Genomic DNA, 25,842 nt, shown 5'->3' on the forward strand with positions numbered 1-25,842 from the left:
AATGTACAAGCATATGATGCCACATTTGCCCCCCAACATTACTTAAAGCACCCAAACAGGTGCTACTGATCTGAATTTTTGCATCTTCTGACTCTGAGGAAAGTGTGCCACCAATGAGCCAGACTGATGAATATTGGCCACATGGCTTTAGAGTTCCTTGATAATTGAATTCTATGTCTAGCTCAGTGGACAGAATTTGTGTAAAGCCTTTTATACGTTAACATTGGCTTATCATCCATCATGGATCTTATAATGCTGTTTATCGTGTGTTCAGATTTGTATCAAGAATTCTTCATATTGTAATCTAATAGCACCATCTAGTGAAATATTAAATGATCTGATTGAATGAAGAGTAATGAGAGCCTTTGAATTAAATTCAGGTAATTATCCTGATGGCTGCACATAGTTCTTCAGAGGCAATTTGCTCCACTGAATCCACTACTTCTCAACCATGTTTATATTGCCTCCAATTTAGTGCAATCAACACCTGAATATCAAATATTCTTTCTTTCCCACATAGCACAGGAATAGACTTGGTTCTCCATTATGTTTGCGTAATGGAAAGCTAGAGTTCTTTGAGTATATAAATCACATCACCCACATAGCTACATTTTTCCTGCTCAATATAAAAACATGACCTAAAGATGGTCTACCTCTATTCATTTATGTCACAATTTGAAAAGATTGGATTTCCCTTTTGTATTTGCATGTGATGCAATTTTTTTTAGAAATTGTAGGGAGGCAAGAGGGTCAAAGTTAGGCTCTAAACATTGTTGAATGTATTAAAAGCTTTGGAGGGAATTGCCCAAAAACTGGTGGGTTTTGGTCAGGTGTGATGAGAAAATTTTCAAAATCTTGAACCTGACTCCAACCTGCCGACTTACAGTTTTGATGTGAAGGTGGTGGGGCATCATTTTAAATATTCTAATGAATCTATGTGCCTCAGATTTAGTCACTTTCTAGTTTTAACCTTGGCTGGCTGGATTTTTCAGGCCTCTGGGATCCTGGCAACTAAAGGGAGGTGAGGACTGCTTCATGGAAGAAGTAAATGCCTTTACAGTACTGAGACAGGAGGAACATTTCCTGCCTGCCATAGTTGTGTCTTACCCTTCCCAGGTTGCCAGCCCACCTCCACTAATCCAGCTGCAGGCTCACCACATACTCCTGGTCTGTGGCCTCCTCCAGAGTTTCAATCAGGCTGACTCCTGGGCAGGAAGCCTGCTTGTGGAAAATGAAGTCAGGCTGCGATGGTAACTGTTAACTCCCCCCAGATCCCCACTTCACTAAACCCATTCTAGTCAAGGTCAGAGTCTTGCATATCTAATCGTCACAGCTGCAGTTTTGTGAGCCTCTCAACCTAACACTATTGGATCTTGATATTCTATTTAGACCCATTGGGCCAGCTTCAAACCTGGAGGGGATTGGCACGGAAGATCAATTCCTACAGATGTTAATTCTGTCACTCTGGTAACCCTGTAATGTCTTTTTGCTGGACTCACTGAATTCAGCCTTGACTGACTGGAGTAGATTTGCAATTAATTAATTAATAAGCTAGTTTCATGCTAGCATATTTCACAGCAAATGACCATAATAACTCAATCAGTGGTACTTGAATGTGACAGAAGATGTCTCATTTCAGCAGACCATCATCAGTTTGTAGCAGTGGAATTCCCATGGCTCTGAAAAAGGAATTCTGACAGTGATGGAATGTGCTGCAGCACAATTGTAGTCATCATCTTGAGTTCTCTGCCCGAAGGCAGGTCCACCCCACAGGCCGAAGACCCCCACCACAGGTCGGGCAAGGAGGCAGGTCCTGAATCCACCCCCGCCAGAATGGGGATCGAACCCTATGCTGTTCGCACCAATCTGATTCACACTGGCCACCCAACCAACTGTGCCAACAGGCCCCCTCTCCCAAAGCTATGCTGTGGCAACATACATTTTTACATGCATGTTGTAGTCCTGGAGCTCTGAATACTGATGGCAGAGGCTCCAATTTCTTTCCATTACATGGCTGACCAGGAATCTCTCCCACTTTTACTGCCTGCCACTGGGGATTAACAAGTTGATACTCAACCCATTTAACCACGTTCTGAAGGCACTTTCCTTGGCCAACAAGTCCAGCAGTGGGACTTGAACCCGGAGCTTCTGGGTCAGAGATGCTACCGCACAAGACCTCCATGTTGCACGTTACGCTAATCCAAATAACTCTCAGCCTTCCTAATTACTCAGTTTCTCTGAATTCTGTATTTTTCATCTTGCCCTACCCCTCCCACACCAAATATATGTTTGAGGTTGGCATATACAATGAACCTTTCAGTGAAAATCAAAGGACTCCTTACAACTCTGTGCACATTGCTAATTTTTGAACTTTACTTTTCCAACCAGTGCATCTTAATTGGACATTGAAGAGGGGATAGCAAACTTTTAGCACTGAATGTAAAGGCAATTCTTCTATCAAACCAGGATGGCCTGGTGTTACAGGGTCTCTGTGTCAAGATGCTTGTCCTTGGGTTACCCTGTTACTGAGTTGGCTTGGGTGTAATGTTGCAGAATCAATCATTTTCTTCTTGGCCAGTCCCTCGGCATCAAGGATTACTTGCTTCTATTTTGGTTCAATGCGTTCTGAGATGGCTGATAATTCCAAAGTGTGATCTGCAGATTACCACATGTTTAGATGGAGGGTTGGATAAATGAGCTCTCTCCGACGCTTCGACTTCACGTCGGCGTGTTCCAGACAAAGTCTCTCCCTATTCAGTGCCTTCTTGAATGAACCTTCTCAATTTTGGTCGGTCACAAGCCAGGAACCTGCGTGAGTCAGCAGGCATATTTGACCTCTTCAGGGGATGCTTTAAGGGCATCCCTAAAGCATTTCCATTATCCTCCTGGGAATCACCTGTCACAACCAGATTCCGAGTAGAACAGTTGCTTCAGGAGTCTGGTGCCGTGCATACAAATGACATGTCCTGCCAAGCAGAGCTGGTTTTGAGTGATTTAGCACCTCGATGCCCGGCATGTTGGCTTGGAAGAGAGCGCTGTTTGCTTTCTTGCCACTGGATTTGGAGGATCTTGCAAAGGTACCACTGGTGGTAATTCTCCAGCACTTTGAGGTTCCTGCTGTAGCTTGTCCAAGTCTCACTAGCACCACTGCAGCCCGATAAACAATGACCTTAGTCTTGGGTTTGAGATCCTGGTCCTCAAATACTTTTTCCTTCAGTCGGCCGAAGGCTGAGCTGGCATATTGGAGCCAGTGGTGAACTTTGTCTTTTATGTATGCCTTCAAGAGGAGACTTCCAAGATATGGCAAATTGTCTAATCATATACACTATCCAAGCAAATGTTAACAAAATAGAGGTTAGAGTACATGGTCCAGCTCTCTGGACAATAGTGCAGGGTCTGTGTATCTTGTTCAATATCTGCTGAATTTTGTTCTGTTGACGCTTTTATGTATACCCCTTAGGATTCCTGAGTGGTGTAAGGACGGGGGATCCCCTCTCAAAGGCAGGCTCACTGCACTCTTTGGGGAGTGGCTCATCATATATTGGTCCTCGCCTTGCCCAGCTCACACCTATGGCTCCAAGTAGTTGTTAGCATGCGACAGCAGCCACACCCCAATAAACTGCTTCAGGTGGGCCAATCCAGGTGAGGTTAGTTGTCAGGTCTCCTACCTTCAGCCACTTAGGAGTTTGTCTACCCAAGTATGTGAGGATTGACTCCGGCGGACTGGGCAGTTGAGACCAATCTAAGGTCCGACAGTTTTGAAGGCGGGTCAGCGTTGTATTATGGACCATGTAGAGCTCAACAATACATTGAAGACATCCTGGTCTTCCACTGCATCCGGATCTATCTTCAGCCATCTAGACTCTTACAAGTAGTCATTTGGTAGTACAAAACTTGAGCATTGCTGAAAAAAGACATTTTGCCGAAGCTTTTCATCTTGCACTCATCAGCAAGAATACCAGTGTCAGGGAAAGCAAAAACTTTATACTGTATGAGAAGAGAGTGTTGATTGGTTGGCAAGTGGACTCTGGTTGAGGCGTTGCCATGGAGGATGCACCAGTTAATGGTAACTGACAGTTAACTGCCAACCATTGTTTGAAATTTAAACCAGGCAGCTTGACTCTGGTCATGGCATTGCCCTGAGGGATGAACCAGCGAATGGCTATTACTTCTTTTATTTAGCTGAAACTGGCACAATGTGTGTACGTGTTTTTTCTGTCTGCAAAGAACAGGGCTCTGTGTATTAATATATGTAGCTTCCAGTGCACAAAAATATGCCACACTGAGCCCGACTGACCATTTTAAATTGGTTGTCAGCGTAATTTTTAGCACACTGAGGATTATTTAGCAAACTTTGTCCAGTCACAGAATCACATCTGATGTTTTGAGTTTTGCAAGCACAGGCTGGTTGAGTACGGTCTGTACCTTGCACGTTGTGAACAGGGGAAGGGACATGCTGTTTGATATGATCTGCCAGTTTTTGGGATGTATAGCCTACGTATCTAGCATCAAACTGGCATTGAAATTCATAAACCACATTAGTCATTTGTGAGATAGGCAGAATGTCTTTTTGGCTTGATGGTAGCATCCTGTTATTGGCAAATAACCACTTGTGTTGCTACTGCATAGTAGCAGTGTGAAACAGCTAGCTTCACCTGCTGCTCAAATCTTTGAGATACTTTGCCCTTCCAGAGTAATCTGAGGTAGACTGGGCACTTTTCAGGGCTGAAAGTGACAGCCTTAGGCCCGTTCATGTGTTTGCACGATATACAGCACGCTATAATCTGATCAGGGTAGCCGTTATCCTGCATCTTTGATGCGCCCTATTTCAGCATCAAGCTTGCATGGTAAACAAATGGCTTGGGCCCTATTTACAAAGTTGCTGATAAGGCCAGTCTTATAGCTATAAGAATCCCAACGCGTGTATTGACCAGTGAAAGTAGGTTTGCAGTAGACCGTGGTAGGGAACCCCTGGCAGAGTTCTCAACTAGAAAGTCAAGGAAAGGGAGTTCATTTGACTGCTCCATTTCAAAGGTGAATTTGAGCACAGGATGGAGCTCATTAAGCCATGCAAGGAAATTATTATATGCTGCTATGGATTTAAGCATAGCAAATGTTTCATCCACATATCGGAAATATGCAAGTGTTAGGCTGTTTGGTGTCATTCCATCGAAGACGCATTTCTCATGGAACCTAACAAAGATGTTTGCAAGAGCTGGGCCTAGACCAACCTGGACATACACATCAGTAAACCTAGCAAAGGGATGGAAAAGTCGTCCCTACAAGCGTGACTATATTGACAAAATGCACGCCATTCTTAATGACAGGTTCAAATTCACATCCATTGGAACTGCCACTCAACATAACCGGACTGCCTTCCTCGAAAGTAAGCAAAAAATGCTTGCTGGACTTGTGTGCGAGCAATGAGCTGCCACATGATATGTATGACAGGGTTCGTCCTCAGAGCTCGCTGCGTCCGCGTTTGTATGGGCTGCCCAAGACGTATAAAAGTGATGTGTCTTTACGCCCTATCGTATCAATGACCGGTTCTGCACAACATGAATTGGCCAAATGGTTGGGCGAGTTGTTACAACCAGTTTTGAACAAATTTTCCAGTTACACGGTGACGGATTCCTTCACATTTGCGAAGACCACACAGGACTTGCATATCGGTAGCAATGCTGTGTCCGTGTGCTTATTTGACATTGCCCGCCTATTCACCAATGTACCACTTAAGGAAACCATAGATAATTGCACTGCAGTATTATATCATGGCAATCTAGACTTGCCGCCATTGTGTGAATCAGTATTCGTTGAGCTTATGAACACGGCAATTTGCGCAGTTGAGTTCAGCTTTAGTGACACCATGTATGCTCAAATAGATGGTGTTGCCATGGGATCCCATCTAGGCCCAGCTTTCGCAAACACCTTTGCTGGGTTCCAATGGATATGAATTTGGACCTGTCATTAAGAATGGCGTACATTTTGTTGATATAGTCACGCTTGTAGGGATGACTTTCCTGTCCATTTGCCAGGTTTTACTGATGTGTATGTCCAGGTTGGTCTAGGCCCAGTTCTTGCAAATGTCTTTGTTGGATTCCAATAGAAACGTGTCTTCGATGGAATGACACCTAACATCCGAACACTTGCATATTTTCAATATGTTGGTGAAAATTTGCTATTTTAAGTCCATAGCAGCAAATAATAATTTCCTTGCATGTCTTAATGAGCTCCATCCTGTGCTCAAATTCACCTTTGAAATAGAGCAGTCAAATGAACTCCCTTTCCTTGACTTTCTAGTTGAGAATTCTGCCGGGGGGTTCTCCACCACGGTCCACCGGAAGCCTACCTTCACTGGTCAATACACGCGTTGGGATGCTTACAGTTCCACGTACTATAAGATTGGCCTTATCGGCAACTTTGTAAATAGGGCCCAAGCCATTTGTTCACCATACAAGCTTGATGCTGAAACAGGGCGCATCAAAGACATCCTATGGGATAATGGCTACCCTGAGTAGATCATTTCACACTGTATATCATGCAGACTCATGAACGACTGCCACTTTGGGCTCTGAAAAATGACAGTCTACCTCAGATTACCCTGGAAGAGCAAGGTATCTCAAAAATTTGACGCTGCTAAAAAATTTGATGTTTCAAGCTGCTACTATGCAGTAGCAACACGAACATTAGATGTGGTTTTGCGATTGGACAAGATTTGCTAAATAATCCTCAGTGTGCTTAAAAAAAATTACGCTGACAACCAATTTAAGACTGTCAGTCGGGCTCAGTGTGGCATGTTTGCGTGTACTGGAAGCTACATACATTAATACACAGGGCCCTGTTCTTTGCAGATAGAGAGAGGATGCACACACATTGTGCCTGTTTCAGCTAAACAAAATAAGCGATAGCCATTTGCTGATTAAGGCATTGCCCTGAGGAATGAACCAATCAGAGTCAAGTTGCCTGGTTTAAATTTCAAGCAATACTTGTGTTATGATCCCAGTTACAACTGGACAAGCCTGATCCCAGGGTGGAACCTAGCTTGATAGATCCTAACTGTTTTGTTTGTTTAGATATGTGGAGAGGGGCTACTGAACAGAGTCATCGGAGTCAGCTAATAAGCTTTTAACAAAAGCATAAAACATATATTAAACAAGAAAAGATTAAATATATTACAGTACTCCTTCACCCACAACTATTTCTTTACAGATATATACAAATTTCTAAGGGTAGCACAAGTTACAAAAACTACTTTATAATCTAATGTTCACAATAAGTACCCAGTCCATGTAAACCAATTGGCAACCTATGGTCAGACACACCACACTCTGAAACCAAGTGACAGATGCCACTCCAGCCAGATGCAATGGATCTCTCCTCAACTCCACCCAGACGCTTGTTACACCGTAAGTCAACCAGTCTCACTGAACTTGGTCTTTCACACGAGGGTTTCCAATCTCCACTTTCCAAGAACTTGCCTTGGAATCTTCTCCCAAACCAACGCTTTCTCTCAAAATGCCTTCCGCAAGGGTTCACTTCCATGGTTTCAAACTCTCCTTCCAATCTTCCTTTCCCTTGGGTCATCACATGCATTTAAGCTTTCAAGCGTGCATGCTCTCTCACCAACTCAGCTGTCAACAGTACACCACTGCTTCACATGCCCATAGCAAAGAGTTACAGCCCAGCAGTTACCTCTTGGGATCTTCTGACTTCTCACAAGCCTTTATATCGCTTTGACTCTGCTTCTTGCAGCTTGGAGCCTTTCTCTGGCCCTCCCTCTTAACTTCACTTAACAGGACCTTTTCCAGGCTCCCAGCCTTCCTTTGACTAGAAGACTGCTTGGGACTTTCTCCTGTTTCACTCTCCTGGATTCTTGGGGACTTTCGTTTTTTAGCTTGGGACTTGCTATCTGTCCCTTTCGCTCCAGTCTCTCTCTGGCAGCTACTTTCAACCAACTTTAGCTTGGAACTGGCTATCCAACACTTCTAGGTTGCTTCTGCTTGGCAGCTGTCTTCAAACCCAACTGAACTCAAACAGCTTCCAAATCAAACTGCTGTTTCTATTTTCTTGTGTGTGTGCGCACCTGTGGGAGGGGTCTGCCACTCTGGAGCCCTGTTGCTAGGCAACAGCCCAGTTTTTTCTACTATTTGCTTAACTTCCCTGACAATCATAAAACTCATTAGAAATGCAGATACCTTTTAAAGTGAAACTAAAACTCAACTTGACCTTTTCTTAACACGCAAGTAAAGAAATAAAAAGCAAATATAAACTTCAAAGCTAATATCATTCCTAACACCCACAAAATACCAATATAACTTACTTAAACTATATCTATTTCCTAACACTTGGCAGTTAACTCAGTCACCATTAACTGGTGCATTCCCCATGGCAACGCCTCTACCAGTCAGAGTCCACTTGTCAACCAATCAGCACTCTCTTCTCATACAGTATAAAGTTGTTGTTTCCCTTGACACTGATACTCTTGCGATTGTCCTGATGAGTGCAAGATGAAAATCTTCAAGCAATTCTCATCTAGACTGTTTTGCTACTGGGCCAAGATGGGTCATAATGAAAGAGTGAGCTTGACTGTACGCAACTCTCCCTGACTGTAATCCAATTCACACTCAAGTCATCCTTATCTTTTTATCCTCTGTCAGCCATCATCTATCTGTCACAAGCCCTGTGGCAATGGGCAAGTGACATAGCAGCAGGTGTGAATTCACTGGGAGTTGTAGTCATGAGCTGCACAGGTGGCTCAGGCCATAGGGTTGTTTTTCACTGAAAGGAAACAAAAATGCCCATGAGCAACTGAGCATCCCTTTTCAGAACCACACTGCTCACCTTCCTAGTATGAGAAAGGAGCTAGAAAAGGTGCCCTCAACTAAGTCTGCTTCACCACCTTGGCCAGCAGGCCACATCTGGCAGGGATCCCATCAACACGATTGTTAAAAAAAAAGTAAAGATAACACCAGCCATCACTGGTGCATGGAACGTGTGCATCCTCATGGACAGTGCCACAACTGACAGACCTGAGAGAAGAACTGCTCTTGTCAGTAGGGAGCTGGCTAGGCAAAACATCCCGATCACTTCCCTCTTTGAGACTGATCTACCCGAGGACGGTCAGTTCAAGGAAACCTATGCAGGTTACACATTCTTTTGGATTGGCTGGGAAGCTGACATAGGCTTTGCTGCCATTAATCATCTCGTTAGTAAGTTGATTTGCCTTCCCAAGGGTGTTAATGATCCTCTGCATAAACTCCTCCAGCATAACAACACATCAGAATGTATGCCCCTATCATGACCAAACCTGATGAAGTCGAAGATAAATCTATATTAACCTCCGCTCCTTGATTGTGACTGTTCCAAAGTCAGACAAGCTAATCATTCTTAGTGATAAAAACGAAAAGCTAAAAGCTACTGCGGATGCTGGAAATCCAAAACAAAAACAGAATTACCTGGAAAAACTCAGCAGGTCTGGCAGCATCGGTGGAGAAGAAATCAGTTAACGTTTCGAGCCTTCACGGCCCTTCGGCAGAACTGAAGCATAGTTAGGAGAGAGGAGAAATATAAGCTGGTTTAAACCAGCTTATATTTCTCCTCTCTCCTAACTATGCTTCAGTTCTGCCGAAGGGCCGTGAAGGCTCGAAACGTTAACTGATTTCTTCTCCACCGATGCTGCCAGACCTGCTGAGTTTTTCCAGGTAATTCTGTTTTTGTTTTTAATCATTCTTAGTGACTTCAGTACAATTGTTGGTGCAGATCACCAGGTGTGGGAAGGGATCATCAGGAAAAATGGGTTTGGCAGCTGTAACAGCATTGGTCTCCTCTTGCTGAAGTTGTGTCCTTAACATGAGCTCTTAATCCCCAAAGCAGTTTTCCACATCCCTGATTGCAACAAAATGTCTTAGATGCACCTCTCTTTTATGCATTGGCATCTAATTGATTGTCATCACCAAGCAGACGGACAGGCAGATGTGCATGTAATGACAGCCATGTGCGACACTGACTGCTGGACTTCCCATCATCTATCATTTCAAAGCTAAACATCAAGATCTACATCCCTTGATACCCCCAGGGCAAGAAGGTCCAGAAGCTTCTGAATGTCTTGAGGCTCAAACAGGCAGTCATGAATTAATCTCTCTCAGAGAAACTTGAGAGTCGCCTGTGTACAGCAAAAATTGACACTCACTGCATTCAGGATGACCGGATGACCTTCAGGAATACAGCGTACTCCGTGGCACTACAGGCCCTTGACCCTACCTCTCATAAGCATCAAGATTAGGTAATCCAGAAGCTACTGGAGGAGAAACATCATTTCTGCATGGTTTGCCTCAATGGCAAGTTAGCACTATCCAAGCACGATGCCTACCAAAACATCCACAGGACTGTCCACTGCAAGCTCAGATAGATGCAGGATACTCTGCTGAATCAGAAAACAGATGAACTTCCGTCATATGCAGACCACAAAGACTGGAAGAGATTCTATTATGCTCTGAAGTCTGTTTACAGGCCCCAGTCTACTGGTTCGTCACCAATCCTCGGTGCCGATGTGTCAACGCTGTTCGCAGAAAAAGCCCAAATTCTAGAAAGATGGGGAGAGCACTTTAACCATGCTCTCAATCAGCCATCATCTATCAATGAAGGAATAATCAACAGGTTGCCATCAACTGCTCTCTTGACCCTCCCATGCTGTTAGAAATGACATAAACAATCAACTATCCAGTGGCAAAGCTGATGCTATTCTAGCTGAGTTCTACAAAGCTGGAAGTTAGTGTCTGGTCAAGAAGCACATTGAGCTCTTTCAGTCTATATGGGAGCAAGGAACCATCCTGCAAGAATACAAAGATGCCTCTCATCGTCCATCTGTACAAGTGGTAAGGAACTCTCCATTCTTGCACATCGTGGAGGATTCTCATTCCTCTCCATCATCAGCAAAATCTTTGGTAGAATCTTTCAGAACCACTTGGTGAGGCATTTTGACCAGGATCTGCTGTCAGAGAGTCAGTTTGCAGTTCCTGAAAAGGGTGAGAAACCACTGATATAGTGTTTGCAGTTAAACAGCTCCAGGAGAAATCCCAAGAACCCGAACATGGAACTCTGCATCACGTTTGTTTACCTGACTGAGGCCTTTGACAAGTCAGCCATGAGGGTCTTTGGAGAAATTCAGCTGCGCTGAGAAATTCATCGCAATGCTTCGACAGTTTCATGACGGCATGCTCCATGTGTCCTGGGTGATGGTGAGTCTTCTAACCCATTCCCAACCACTAATGGAGTTGAACAGGGCTTTCTGCTCATGCCAACCCTCTTCAGCATGTTTTTCTCCACCATGCTCTCGGCCTTCCATTGATGGCCATCCTGATATCAAAATCCAATGTTGCATGGACAGGAAACTGCTCAATCTGAGGTGACTCCAGGTAAAGATATAGTTCTCCAAAAATATGTTTTGTGATTTTCTTTTTGCCAGTGACAGAGTTCTAGCTGCTGGTTCAGAGCTGGATATGCAACATAGCATGGACTTGTTCTCCAAAGCATGCAACAACTTCAGCCTTATGATTAGCAGGAAGAAAACAGAAGTAATGTGACAACCTGCTCCAAGAAAACCCTATCTCGAGTCCAAGATTTCAGTCCATGACCAGAACCTGTCAGCAGTGGATAAGTTAACTTATCTTGGCAGCATATTCTCTCAAGCTGTCCATGTTGACGATGAGAAACATGCAAGAATTGCCAAAGCAACTGTAGATTTCAAACATCAGTCTGGGAATGAAGAGGACTAAGCCTGCCTACCAAACTGAAAGTCTATAGAGCAATAGTCCTGCCCACTCTGCTCTGTGCATGCGATACTTGGACTGTACGCCAGCATCATGCGAGGAATCTCAACCGCTTTCACGTGAGCTGCCTTCAGAAGCTTCTGAAGAACAGGTGACAATACAAAATACCAGATACTGAGGTGCTCACCTGAGCTGGCATACCAAGCATCCACCCCATACTGAAGCAGCCACAACTGAGTTGGGCAGGTCATGTAGCCAGAGTGTCTGACACTGGCGTACCAAAAACAAATCTTCGATGGAGAGCTTGAATCTGGGATGTGCTCTGATGCGGTCAAAGGAAGTGCTACAAGGACACTCTGAAGGCTTCATTTAGGAGTTTTGATATTAACTTTGAGTCCTGGAAAGCTCACCCAGGATTGCTGCACCTGACAATCAAATAATCAACGGTGTGGCCGCCTTCGAAAGCAATTGCATATCAGAGGCAGAGGGAAAACGCAGGAAAGGAAATTCCAAGCCAGCAACTAGTCCAAAACTCAATTTATTGTGATATCCTCACCTATTTGCAACAGAACCTTCCAGGTGCAGTTTGGCCTTGGCAGTCACCCACATATCACCGGAACCCTACCAGGCACCCCAGATGATGAACATGGTCATCTTCACCTCAAAGGATGAACAAAACCCCTTAAGGCCCTGTTGTGCATTCATGTTCTTGCAACCGAAAATCATCACACACACACACATACAACCTGATTGGCTCTCCACTCTGTCTAGCTTCACACAGCTTGTTGTGTACTTGTTTGGCTAGAATTAGGCATGATTTCCTTCTAAGCAACTGTAAAAACATGCAATTATATAAGTTATTAACGAGGTTAAGACCATCCAACAGTGATTTGAGAGTCAATTCATCATATTTTAATGGTATAACAATGGTTATTTCATATTTCAACAGACCCCATCTTGAGGGAGAACCTCTTCTGATACATCACTATTATCATTCCCTTAACAAAGCTGCCAATTTATGTCTATCCAGTTTCTTGTTTAAACGTTTTATGAAACCTCGAAGCCAACAGACTAATGAGTAAAAGCTTCCAAGTGCCACAACTTGAGTGAGAATTAAAGATTCAAAGAAGTGGAACCACAGATGCTGGACTGCATTATACACCCTATGCCACTGAGTGTTTTTCCTGCATATTGGATTTGTCACTCAGTTTTCTCATTGTCCTGAAACATGTATAGATGTTCCAAGTTTTATCTTACACTAGATACAGTTGTTTAGAGACCTCTGTCCCAAGTATAGAGAATTTTGCTCCAGCTTTTGAAGAAATCAACAATATTCTGTTATCCTTTCCTGTCTATGGAGCATACCTGAGGGGAGTTGTGAATGATGTATGGAAATGCCTTTATTTCCAATTTCAAGTTTTGAATCTAGATATTCTTTCTTTTCTGTACCTCCACTCATTCCCATAAGCAGACTTTTGTCTCTTGTGATTTGTAATGTAACTTTGCTGCTTAATTGATCATTAACATATTCTGTGAACCGTAATAATAAGATCCCTTGTGTGTAGAAGGTACTGTAATCTTACAGGTGCCCATGGCTTTTATCTAATCTTTCAAAAATGGATTGAAGGGCTCACTCATGAGTCAAAGCTGATTCTAAACCATTGGCTGGTCTATTTTACATGTAACATATGAATGGACAGAGCATATTTTTCACAATAAGATTTGTCTATTTCTTATTGCTCCTTGTAAGAACAAATTATAGTACACTCAGTGACATAGGCAAACTATAGTACACTCAGTCCAGCATCCGTGGTTCCACTTATTTTGAATCTTTAATTCTCACTCAGGTTGTGGCACTTGGAAGCTTTTACTCATTAGTCTGTTGGTTTTGAGGTTTCATAAAATGTTTAAATAAGAAACTGGATAGAATTATATGGGTTTATTTCGCTTCACAAATCATAGTCAGTGATTTCTTCATATGTAAAGGAAGCCAAAACCTTAACCTTCGTCCATCTGTCCAAGCTTTCTGGAAAACAAAGGCTTAATGAAAATTTACTACTCGGGAAGTGTAAAACATAGCATATTAGTAGCAAAATGTGATGCAAGTACGCAATGAACAGACTAGAATTAGAGTTGGAGATAATCTAGATAGGAGAGTTATCTTTAGGCAAAATCACAAGCAGTGTTTTCACAGCTGATCCAATGGTTACATGGGTAGTGGTAAACTTACTTTCTTCAGGCCAACTCAACACATTTCTTTTTTTGCAGACCATGTTTGATGATGTCAGTGGTTTTGGAGCTTGGCACCGACGTTGGTGTGTCTTATCAGGGAACTGCATCTCATACTGGACCTATCCAGATGATGAAAAATACAAGGTTTGTAGTCACACAAGAACTATCACTGCAATTTTAATAAATAACAACTGAAGTGAGTCACCGACACCAATTCAAATAACCCTTTTCCATTTGTATTCATTTCCAAATATTTTTTTAATTGTTTTTTTTTGCAATATATACATTACCAATCTTCATTGTGCTTGAAATAACCGACCTGTAAATGCTTAAACACCACTTGCAGCTTCTGGTGTTGGATGTTATCCAGGGAGGAGGTACACTTTATTAAATGGCGAATGGAAGTGAGGAGGCTAATAGCTTGACAATCTAAACAAAGGATGTTTAAGTGACAAGCTGTGAAACATTTTCCAAAACTGTTAAGGTACAGGTCTTGGATAGTTCAGTATGTCACTGACACTGGTGGAAAGCATTGCCCATCTCATTCAGATACTGAACTATTTGCACTAACTTCCAACTAATCTCACAGTGAAATTACTATTTCTGATGTTCACTGCATTACAGACTAGCCCTAATCTCATTGAATGGCAGAAGAGGCTCGAGGGGAGGAATGGCCCACCTCTGTTCCCAGTGTTAATTGGAACAATACCAACATTTCAGGGATTTGTATATGAATATATGTTATAAACTGGGCTGTCGGCTGTCTTGAACAGAACACAGGGGTACACATCCTGCTTCCCTGCAGTTTTGTTGAGCAAAGTTTTTTCAATTCCCAAATTGTGTAATTTAAAGTTGTGTAATTTAAATTTAAAACTCTATAAAAAGAATAGGCCAAAGCACCATCAGTGCACACTTCCTTCTGAAACCTGTTTTTCCCCATAGCTTCCCCTGTATCTGTCCATTTCCTCAAATCCTGCAAAATTCAGAAGCTATCTACATCATTATTTGTATCTTGGATGTGTTTCTGCCCATGAGACTGAAATAGTGCAAGAAAAATAGTGCTAGTACAGACATGAAGGGCCGAATGGTTGCCTTCTGTACTGCAACCATTTTGTGATTCTGTGAAAAGCCTTGCCTAACATTTGTGCTTTTTTACCTCCCTGTTTCAATACAGTTTAATCTTTGTTGGGTAATGTACTGTAGTGCGGGGATGATATTAAGAGATCAAACTGAGATGAAATATTGACTCAAATAGGTAGGAATCTAAAATCAATCAGTCTTAAAAGTTTGCACCATTTTCTCAGAAAATTACCTTCTGCACGTGGCTTTTCATTGTGTTCCACAAAAGCAAAATAAATTTACAACACATCACTTTTGGATATCAGTTTACTTTTCATCTCTGAAGTTATCTTTTGCTGCCTTTTCTCATAAGAATATTTCCACCTGTACTTTAGCCATTTCCAATTTGAGGAATCTTGATTACAAATCTGTTAACCTGTTTGCTAATTTTTTTGCCAGGTTAATTTAGATGCGTTTTTTTTTAACGTATACTTTCATGGGTTGTGGGCGTCACTGGCAAGGCCAGCATTTGTTGCCCATCCCTAATTGCCCTTGAACTGATTGGCTTGCTAGGCCTTTTCAGAGAGCAGTTAAGAGTCAGCCACATTGCTGTGGGTTTGGAGTCACATGTAGATTCTTCCCTAAAGGAAGCTAGTGGACCAGCTGGGTTTTAACAACAATCAATGATAGCTTCATGGTCCCATTACTGAGACTAACTTTATAATTCCAGATATATTACTTGAATTTAAATTCCACCAGCTGCCATGGTGGGATTTGAACTCATGTCCCCAGAGCATTAGCCTGGGCCTCTGGATTACAAGTCCAGGGTTATTACTACCATTTCCCCATGATAAGGTTAGGACTAATAATAAAGTAAATCATAGCAAGGAGATTGGGAAGGTTCGACGATGCCTCAGTTGAAAAATTCTCTTCCTTGTTTTCAAATCCCTCCATGATCTTGCCTTCTATTACTGTAACCTCCTGCAGAAACAATTCTCCAAAATCCCTGCTTTTCTCCAATTCTGGCCTCCAATGCATCCCTGATTTCCTTCCCTCCAACGTTAGTGGCCTTGTCTTCAGTTACCCACGCCCTAAGCTCTAGACTTCTCAACCTCTCTACCTCCCTTTCCTCCTTTAAGATGCTCCTTAAAACCTACTTCCTTGACCAAGCTTTTGGTCAACTGCCTTAATATTTCTTAAATTGGTGGTGTCAAACGTTGTTTGATTCTGCCTCTGAAACACCTTGGGATGTTTTACTATATAAAAGGTGTTCTATGAATGCAAGTTGTTAAAATGGAATATAAAAAAGAACAGCTGACATAATTCCTTACATTTCCTTTCCTATAAGCATACTAAAGAGCTCATAAGACTTTCAGGATGAAATTTTGTTGCAGAGAATGAAGGCATGGAGATATATTAAATACTTTGCAATAGTTTTTGCAAAAACAATAGGAGTGTGGCAGAGGAGGAGGATGTGGAACAAATCTTATTGAACTCCTCCTAGTACCTTTTATGTTTTTGACTTTCTGTTATGCTTTTCTATTTTATGTTGGATCTAACTGTCATGACCATTGTTTCCCAATTGTTCTACTCTTTTCCAGAACGAAATTTCTTGTTGAATTAGAAACATACTGACCTACAATAATGGATGCATACCGAAATAAATGATATCCACTTTGACTACATATATCACCTAGTTAACGATCATCCAACACTATTGGCCTCATAGAGGTCTACAGCACAGAAAAAGGCCCTTCAGCCCATCGAGTCTGCACCGGTCAAACAAGTACCTAACTATTCTAATCCTATTTTCCAGCGCTAGGCCTATAGCCTTGTATGCCATGGCATCGCAAGTGCACATCCAAATACTTCTTAAATGTTATGAGGGTTTCTGCCTCTACCACCCTTTCAGGCAGTGAGTTCCAGATTCCCGCCACCCTCTGGGTGAAAAAATTCTTCCACACATCCCCTCTAAACCTCCTGCCCCTCACCTTTAAATCTATGCCCCCTGGGTTATTGATCCCTCCACCAAGGGGAAATGCTCCTTCCTGTCTACCCTATCTATGCCCCCCATAATTTTATACACTTCAATCATGTCCCCCACCCTCAATCTCTTCTGCTCCAGAGAAAATAACCCCAGTGTATCCAATCTCTCCTCATAACTAAAACTCTCCAGCCCAGGCAACATCCTAGTAAATCTCCTCTGCATTCTCTCTAGTGCAATCACATGTTCTGGATTATCTACAAACGTTCCCCTCTGTCATCTCCATTGATGACCCAAATTGCATACTGAGAATATATAGAATCATACAGTATTGAAAGAAGCCATTCAGCCCATTATTCCTGTCCTGGCTCTTTGGTAGAGCTATTCAATTAGCCCCACTCCTTGCAATTTCCCCATAGCCCTGCATGTTTTTTTTTCATTTTCAAGTAGACATCCAATTACTTTTGAAAGTTGCTACTGAATTTGCTTCCACCACCTTTTGAAACAGTTCATTACAGATCATAACAAGAAACTATGTATTAAAAATTCCCTTCTCTCTGATTCTTTTACATTTAGTACTTCAGCCATGTCCTCTGCCTCCACAAGATGATTTTCGTTTTGGTCCCTAATGACCCCCACCTTTCCTTTGTCTATCCTTTTACTCATTTTTTATGTTTATAAAATACTTGTGTGTTCCCTTTTGTTACCCAATAATCTTTTCTCATACATTGTCTTTGCCCCTCATTCTTATTTTCTCAGCTCTCCTCAGCACTTACTGTACTCTTCACTGTTCTCTATTGTATTATGCACCTGACATTTATCATAAGTTTCCTTTTTCTGTTTCATTCTTTAGTCATCCATGGACCTTAAGGCTTTGATTCTCTTTTTTTTCACCCCCACCACCTCCCCCACCCTCATAGCAATGTGTTTATTCTTTACCCAAACCAACTCCCTCTTCAAGGTTTCCCATTGTTCAAATAGTATTTTACCTCCCAATTTTGTTTCCAGTTCGCCTGGGCCAGATCCTCTTTCAACCTGTTAGCGAAATTGAAGCTCATTGCGTTAATGGGGCAGTGGCAGCATGAATATAAAATTGGCCAAGGAACCGAAAGCAAAAGAGTACTGGTGAATCGTAGTTGATCTGATTATGTGATCCCTAGGGGTCAGCATTGGGACAACCATCCTTTTCAACAAGCTGAGTATCTTCATCTGTGAAACTACCTTTGTTTCTTGTCCCTTAAATTCTGCTCTAAAATGAAAAGTTCTAAGCTTTCCCTTTCTTAAAAAAAGATCTATTTGGAGTCCAATTCTACCTCTAGTCGACTTTAGGTTGAGTTTAAATATTCTATTAAATAGCAACTGAAACACAAATTGTCCCACCTTGTTTGGGTTAGCTAACACCCATACTGGTGCATTGCATAAAAAGTCCAATTAAACTCTGCCACACACAATTTTAATGCACACTGCAACACAATATTAACTTGTGAATAATTTTGAAAGCATTACAATTATGGTGTATAAATATTAGAAAAATGAAGGTGCTTATGTAGTTTAAGATTTTAAAAGCCTTTTTTGATCACTGATCAGATATATTTGGTTTTAAGATTTATTGAGCACTAATGTTTATTAATATAGGTGTGATTAAACAACCCTTTATTTGCCTCCAGAACCCACTTGGCCGTGTGAACCTGGCTAATTGTACTAGCAGAAAAATAGAACCAGCTAACCGTGAGTTCTGTGCTCGACCTCACACTTTGGAGCTCATCACCGTAAGACCTCAGCGAGAAGATGACAGAGAGACTCTGGTCAGTCAGTGCAAGAACACTCTCTGTGTCACCAAGTAAGCAACGGGGTCAACTACTTTGGATGGGCAGAGTTCAACATGAAATTTCAGTGCCTGTATTTGTGTTGCATTGTTGGAATGATACCATGACCTAAAAGTTTAAATTAATGAGGGCTGATTACATAAACTTGGTTTCTATTCCCTTGAGTTTAGAACGTTGTGCATCTAATCATGATATTTAAAATGAAGAAAGTATTTTATTGGAAAAAAAATAAAGAAATTATTTGATTGGGTGGGGGATATATAGAACAAGGTGACATAATCTTAAAATTAGAGCTAGGCCATTGAGAGGAGAAATCTGGATGCACTTTTTCACATAAAGCATTGTAGGAATCTGGAATTCTTTTCCCCAAAAGGCTATGATGCTGGTATAATTGGAGCTTTCAAAAAATGTGATCAAGAGATTTTTCTTAAGTTGCTGAAAAAAGATATACATTTTGTTGAACTTTTTCATCTTGCACTCATCAGGAAAATTCACAAGAAAATACCAATGTCAGAGGAAACAACATATACTGTATGAGAAGAAAGTGTTGATTGGTTAGCCAAGTGGACTTTGCTAGGGGCATTGCCATAGAGAATGCACTAGCGAATGGTGACTGACAGTTAACTCCTGAGCATTATTTGAAATTTTATCCAGGCAGCTTGACTCTGATTGGTCAAGATATTGCCCTGGGGAATGAACCACTTATTTTGTTTAGGTGAAACAGGCACAATGTGTGTACATGTTCTTTCTGTTTGCAAAGAACAGGGTCCTGTGTATTAGTATATGTAGCTTCCAGTACATGCGAGCACACTACACTGCGAGCTTGACTGACAATCTTAAATTGGTTGTCAGTGTAATTCTTAACACAGAGGATTATTTAACAAATATTTTTCAAACGTGTAATCTTGAGTTTTGCAAGCACAGTCTGGTTGGCAGTATGCGTCATTAACTGAGAAAACCTCAGTTCAACTTGATTCTTTCTTCATCACATAATTTATTTAAAAAGTGTTTTGTACAACAGATTATTTTGTGTAACATTCTATATCCCATAGATTGCAGTTGTTAACTTCAGGTATCATGCTTAAACAGCAGTATGCCAACTTTATTAGCATAACATGTTTTTCAAAGTCAATTTACTATGTATCTGGTTGGTTCAACATTTTTCCTATGGCAGAACTTAAGAGCACTGGTTCTTAGTAGCCAAAAGTAAAGAAGGCACTGCAAATGGCTAGGGTAAGGGAAAATTAGATCTGCTGAGGGTGAGAAACAAAACCAAGGCTAAAAGTAATTGGATGTAAACTTTTTTGAATTATAATATAAGAATTGACCAATGATGTGCAGTTTAAATGTTTTTCTTATGACTCTGTTAACTCAAGCTTAATAATTTCACCCTCTTTCCACCCCCAAACTCCCATCAATTCCAGGAACTGGCTGTCTGCTGATACCAAGGATGAACGCAACCTCTGGATGCAGAAGCTGAATCGGGCTCTAGTTGATCTGCGGACTTGGCAACCAGATGCCTGCTACAGGCCTCACGTGCTGTTGAAGGAAATTGAACACCATTATTAACCAGTTTTATTTACCATTTAAGTCCTTACTGGGACTGAAACATTATGAGCATTGAACAAGTGCAGATACTTGTGGCATTTTGTACATTAAATGTTCATGAGTAGTCAGTACACTGGCAATAACCAATATACAGCAGTGACTGAAGAAAATGTGTTTAAAAGCAGAAAAGATGGTGCTTGATTGGCCCAGATTTAACAACATTAGGGGAAGGGGGGAAGATAAATCATTTTGGAGGACCGTGATTATATTATGTAATGTTTTATAGAAAACAGCTTTGCCTTGAGCTTATTGAATTACAGGTGTTCTTTTGCAATTGAAAAGATGCCTCTGAACTCAGCACTTGAGCAAGTGTAAGAACAGCTGTAACTTTCATGGTTGGGATTTTATTTCTAAAATGTCGCTTTCAGGTAATTAAGGAACTGCGGATAGCAACTACTTGCAAATAAGAGGAACTAATGTTATAAACCGTACCTATCAAATATGTTATTAATTGTGTTGTCCTTCAGCCATGAGGAAGAGCCAACTGGGTCCAGAATGATGACATAGCTACCGATTATGTTTCTCCATATTAGCCAACATCATTTTTACGGATGGGGCAGGTTTCAGGCCAATCCCATTCACTATTGGAATCAATTTCCACTTAGTAATCCAACCAACAAATAGCAAAGTTTGCACAGAAGGGCAACTGACTTACAAGTTAAGCCCTTGTAAGGACTGAGGCCTCTTGATAAGAGCTCTGCACATTACCCAGCCTGTTCAACTGTCACACCATGAATCCTAAGATTGTTGGCCTGGCTCATGGACTCATTCCAGCAAAAGTCGAGTTGAAATATACAAACACTTGTTTTTCTGTAGTTTGAAGCACTGGAGTTTTTGAGGTACTAGAACACACTATGCAATATTTTCAAACATATATTTTCAATTATGCTGCTATATATTACCTGCTTGATGCTTGCAGGCTGTGACATTTAACTTTAGCAAACAGAATTTTAATAAGATTCTTCACGGTCAAAGAATTTATAGAGATGTGTTAAACTTCACCTATTGTATTTGCCTTTTGTGAACATCATTGTGAATTATTTAATAATCCTACTTAAAATATGTTCAACCCTGAGTTTGAGCCCAAGTTCGTGATGCCATCGTAGAATGTATTGGAAAAGATTTCACATAGTTATTGCCCCAGCTATAGTTTACACTGCTATTAAATGTATGCCAAGTAAGCACTGTAATATCACACTAACAAACTCATGAAGTATTAAATGCAAAACCTTACTATTTCTTTTTCCAACAGGTTTACATTCTCTTTCTCTTCTATGTTTGTCCTGTCTATCTTCAATTGGCTATTTTATATAGTTTTATTTCTTAATGTTTTATTGTATGATTACAAGACCATGTTTTGCACATTGTTTAAAAATAAACTGCTCCAAAATACACAACCATCTCAAAAGATATGTTCATGAATTGGTTAAAAGCCAACAACCTGTGCCTATGTAGCTCCTTTAACATAGTAAAAACACAAGATGCTTCACAGAGGCATGATCAAATTTTAATTGATACTGAACCACATGAGCTATTGGGGGAGATGACCAAAAGCTTGATCAAAGAGGTATGTTTTAAGGAGATTTCAAAGAAGAGGGATTTAGGGAGGGAATTCCAGAGCTTGGGGCCTTAGCAGCTGAAGGCACAGTCGACAACGGTGGATTAAAATCAGGTAGGTTCAAGAGGCCAGCATTGGAGTAGTGTCAACATCTTAAGAGGTTGTAAGACTGGAGAAAATTACGGAGATATGGAGGGCTGATGCCATAGAGGAATTTGAAAACTAGGATAAAAACGAGAATTTTAAAATCAAGGTATTCTTAACCAGGAGCCAGCATAGGTTAGCAAGCAAGGGATGATGGGTGAGCAGGATTTGGTGTAAGTCAGGGTATGGGCAGCAGTGTTGTGGGTGACTAAAGTTACAGGAGGTGGAAATGTATTAAACTCATTAAGTTCAATTTCTTTTGGAAATTAATTTCAAACAAAGTAATACTTTGCATATAGCAGTCACATTCTTTTGCATCCTGCATCTATTTATCTCACTAATGTAAGAATTGCAGAGTAATGCCCTTTTAGGATATTTGGGAATGCTTTTGCGTCCATACAAAAATAGCACATTGCTAAGGACACATTCTTCCCTGCAAATATAATCCATGTGCCCTGAACATTCCATGTTGAAACAAATTGTCCAAGTTCGGTACATTCATTTTCAGCTCATTTGATAATTTTGTGTTAAAGGTTAGCCCCAAAAGCCCAGGTTAAGTTGCTTTTCATATTGCTGGTCAGGGGTAAAATGTCATCTTTTAATTGCAAGGCTTCCAACAGTTTGAAGAAGGAAGAGTTATGTTGGTGCTGATTAACAAGTTGAAGCTATCTCAACAAAGCTCAGAAGTGAGTTAAGCAAATCAGATGTTGGAATGCTTCTGGCAAAAGGCATAAAGCAGGAAGGCAATAGGCACTCATTCCCCCACCCTCCCTCCTGATTTTTTGGCAGCCCACCCTGCCCTCCTAGCCTGCTTTTGCAGGCCCCATAAAATCCAGCCCTTAGTGTGCACTACTGTATTGAACTGTTATATCATTGACTGGTTAATTTTCATTGTCCCGCCAGACCTTTAGCTGTTGTCCTGTTTTGATGGTCTGGTGAAAGTTCTGTTTCCCATGCAAGTTAACTGGAGACTATTACTGACTTGCTAACCAGCAGTGGGCCAGCAAATTTCAAAGAATTTCTCCTGATTCAGCCGCAGAGAGTTTCCTCAGACTGAACTGTTTTCTGTAGGGTCTTGAGATACATTAACCAAGTGTATGTATTTTGGGGTGGCAGGACGTCTGGTCCTCCAGCTATCATCCCAGTGAAAAGCATCAGCAGGCAGTGATTAAGAGGGAACCCAGGAGTTTGCTTATGTTGAGGCCCAGAAGACCCACTGTGTTAAAAGCCAAGGGACAATGGGAAGAATTAATATGCTGTTTCTATAAATTCATGTAAAACTCAAGCACATGCTTTTTTAAAATAGATTATATATCCCACTAATGGGATCCTATATTGAATATGAATTTCCATAAGTTTGAACATTAGAGTTCTAAAACAAGTACATTGACCTGAAACTAATGCTGCTTCCTCCTGCATGGATGCTGCCAGACCTGCTGAGCATTTCCATCATTTTCTGGGTTTTTTTGTGTAATCCTACTTATTCTCCTCTCTTCGCTCCTTTTATCTTGCTGTGTTTCTCATCTTTATTAAGTCTGTTGAAATAGTTAATTTTTCCAACAATAGCTAGATTAAAACTGGATTAAAGTGATACAGGTATAGTATGTAAGAGAGAAACTGATCATATAAACCATTTTCATCAAAATTCTTGCTCCTAAAGCATCAGCACAATGCTTGTAAATAGCATGATCTAGTAAGTCACAATCTTTGATGTGAATGGTATTGTTTCAATTTATATCCAATAAACAATATAAAAAATTTGTGCAATGCATGTGCTGGTTTAACATATCTACTTGGCTTACAGTTATTCTTATCAGGGATGTACCTTTTCTGTAATATTGTGTTTGACTGAGTAGATGTAGAGAAGATGTATCCACTTGTAGGGTAGACCAAAACTGGGGTGTTAGCAACTATCTTATATTTATGACCTAACAAGGAATTTGAGAGAAATTTCTTTAACCAAAAAGTGGTTAGAATGTGGAACTCGTGACTATATGAAATAGTTGAGGCTAATTAATTTAGATGCATTTAAGGGGAATCCAGGTGGAAACGTAAGGGAGAAAGGAATTGAGAGAGATTTTGGTAGAGTAAGATGAAGTAGGGTAGGATTAACTCAGAGCAAAAACACTGCCATAAACCAGATGAGCTGAATGTCTGTTACAGTCTTGTGTAAACAATTTATTCTTCAAAAACAAGTACCCACATCTTGCAGTGTTACTATTTGCTCTATGGGTGGCAGGCTAATCACCTATCAAATTCAGCACAGTTCCCTTTTTTGATTGTCAAATGTGTTTAGGAATTATATGAAGGGAAACAATGCCACCTTACAGGAAGAGTGGTGCCTTCTTGCCTTATCATTTAATCTTTCTGTATCTCTTTGCACTCTTCTCACAGCTTACTGTCACACCTATGTATGATGAGGTGACTGGGTGTAATATATCCAAGACATTGATATAGTCTGTGAGTAGCTGAGGCCCAATAACTGACTCTTGTGCCACTCCATTAAAATCCTGCTATCCCATAAATATCTCCTTTATTTCTACTCTCTGTTCTCTATTCATTAATCAATCCTCAATCCAAGCTAATATTAGCACCATTCCCATGTCCCCTAATCTTGTGCAACAACATCTGATTCATTTATGGGATGTGGACATTACTGGCTAGGCCAGCATTTATGCCCATCCCTAATTGCCCTTGAGAAGGTTGTGATGACCTGCCTTTTTGAACCACTGCAGCCCATGTGGTGTAGGTGCACTCAGTGTTGTTAGGGAGGGAGTTCCAGGATTTTGCCCCAGCAACTGAGGGAACGGCGATATATTTCCAGGTCAGGATGGTGAGTGGCTTGGAGGGGAACGTCCAGGTGGTGGTGTCCCCATGTGTCTACTGCCCTTGTTGTTATAGATGGTAGCAGTCGTGAGTTTGGAACGTACCGTCTAAAGAGGCTTGGTGAGTTCCTGCAGTGTATCTTGTAGATGGTACACACTGCTGTTACTGTGTGTTGGTGGTGGAGGGAGTGAATGTTTGTAGATGTGGTGCATATCAAGTGGGTTGCTTTGTCTTGGGTGGTGTCAAGCTTAAGTGTTGTTGGAGCTGCATTCATCCAGGCAAGTGGAGAGTATTCCATCACTCTCCCGGCTTGTGCCTTGTAGATTGTGGACAGGCTTTGGGGAGTCAGGACGTGAGTTACTTGCTACAGGATTCCTACCTTCTGACCTGCTCTTGTAGCCACAGCATTTATATGGCTAGTCCAGGATGTTGATAGTGGGGGTTTCAGCGATGGTAGTGCCATTTAATGTCAAGGGGTGATGGTTAGATTCTCTCTTGTTGGAGATGGTCATTGCCTGACACTTGTGTGGCGCAAATGTTAGTTGCCTCTTGTCAGACCAAGCCTGGATAGTCCGGCGATAGTGCTGAAGACTTATGTTGGTTCCCTTACCATCTGCCGCAGACCCAGTCTAGGAGCTATGTCATTTAGGACTTGGCCATAATACTGAGCCACTCTTGGTGATGGACATTGAAGTCCCCCACCCTTGCCACCCTGGCCGCTTCCTCCAAGTGGTGTTCAACATGGAGGAGCATTGATTCATCAGCTAAGGGAGGGCGGTACGTGATAATCAGCAGGAGGCTTCCTTGCCCATGTTTGACCAGATGCCGTGAGACTTC

The 25,842-nt window shown here is 41.4% G+C and overlaps 1 protein-coding gene across 2 annotated transcripts in view; it reads left to right on the forward strand.

Moving 5' to 3' along the window:
• The window catches only part of anln (anillin, actin binding protein), a 108,156-nt gene extending 86,282 nt beyond the window's left edge, over nucleotides 1-21,874 (forward strand). For both annotated transcript variants that reach the window (XM_078539324.1, XM_078539325.1), the window contains exons 22-24: nucleotides 14,037-14,144; nucleotides 18,711-18,883; nucleotides 20,294-21,874. In XM_078539324.1, coding sequence (XP_078395450.1) covers nucleotides 14,037-14,144; nucleotides 18,711-18,883; nucleotides 20,294-20,438 — 426 coding nt within the window. In that variant the 3' untranslated portion in view covers nucleotides 20,439-21,874. The remainder of the gene's footprint in view (nucleotides 1-14,036; nucleotides 14,145-18,710; nucleotides 18,884-20,293) is intronic.
• The last annotated feature ends 3,968 nt before the right edge of the window (nucleotides 21,875-25,842 follow it).

Source organism: Cetorhinus maximus, chromosome 3 (genome assembly GCF_964194155.1).
Source record: "Cetorhinus maximus chromosome 3, sCetMax3.hap1.1, whole genome shotgun sequence".
NCBI classification, from domain to species: Eukaryota; Metazoa; Chordata; class Chondrichthyes; order Lamniformes; family Cetorhinidae; genus Cetorhinus; species Cetorhinus maximus.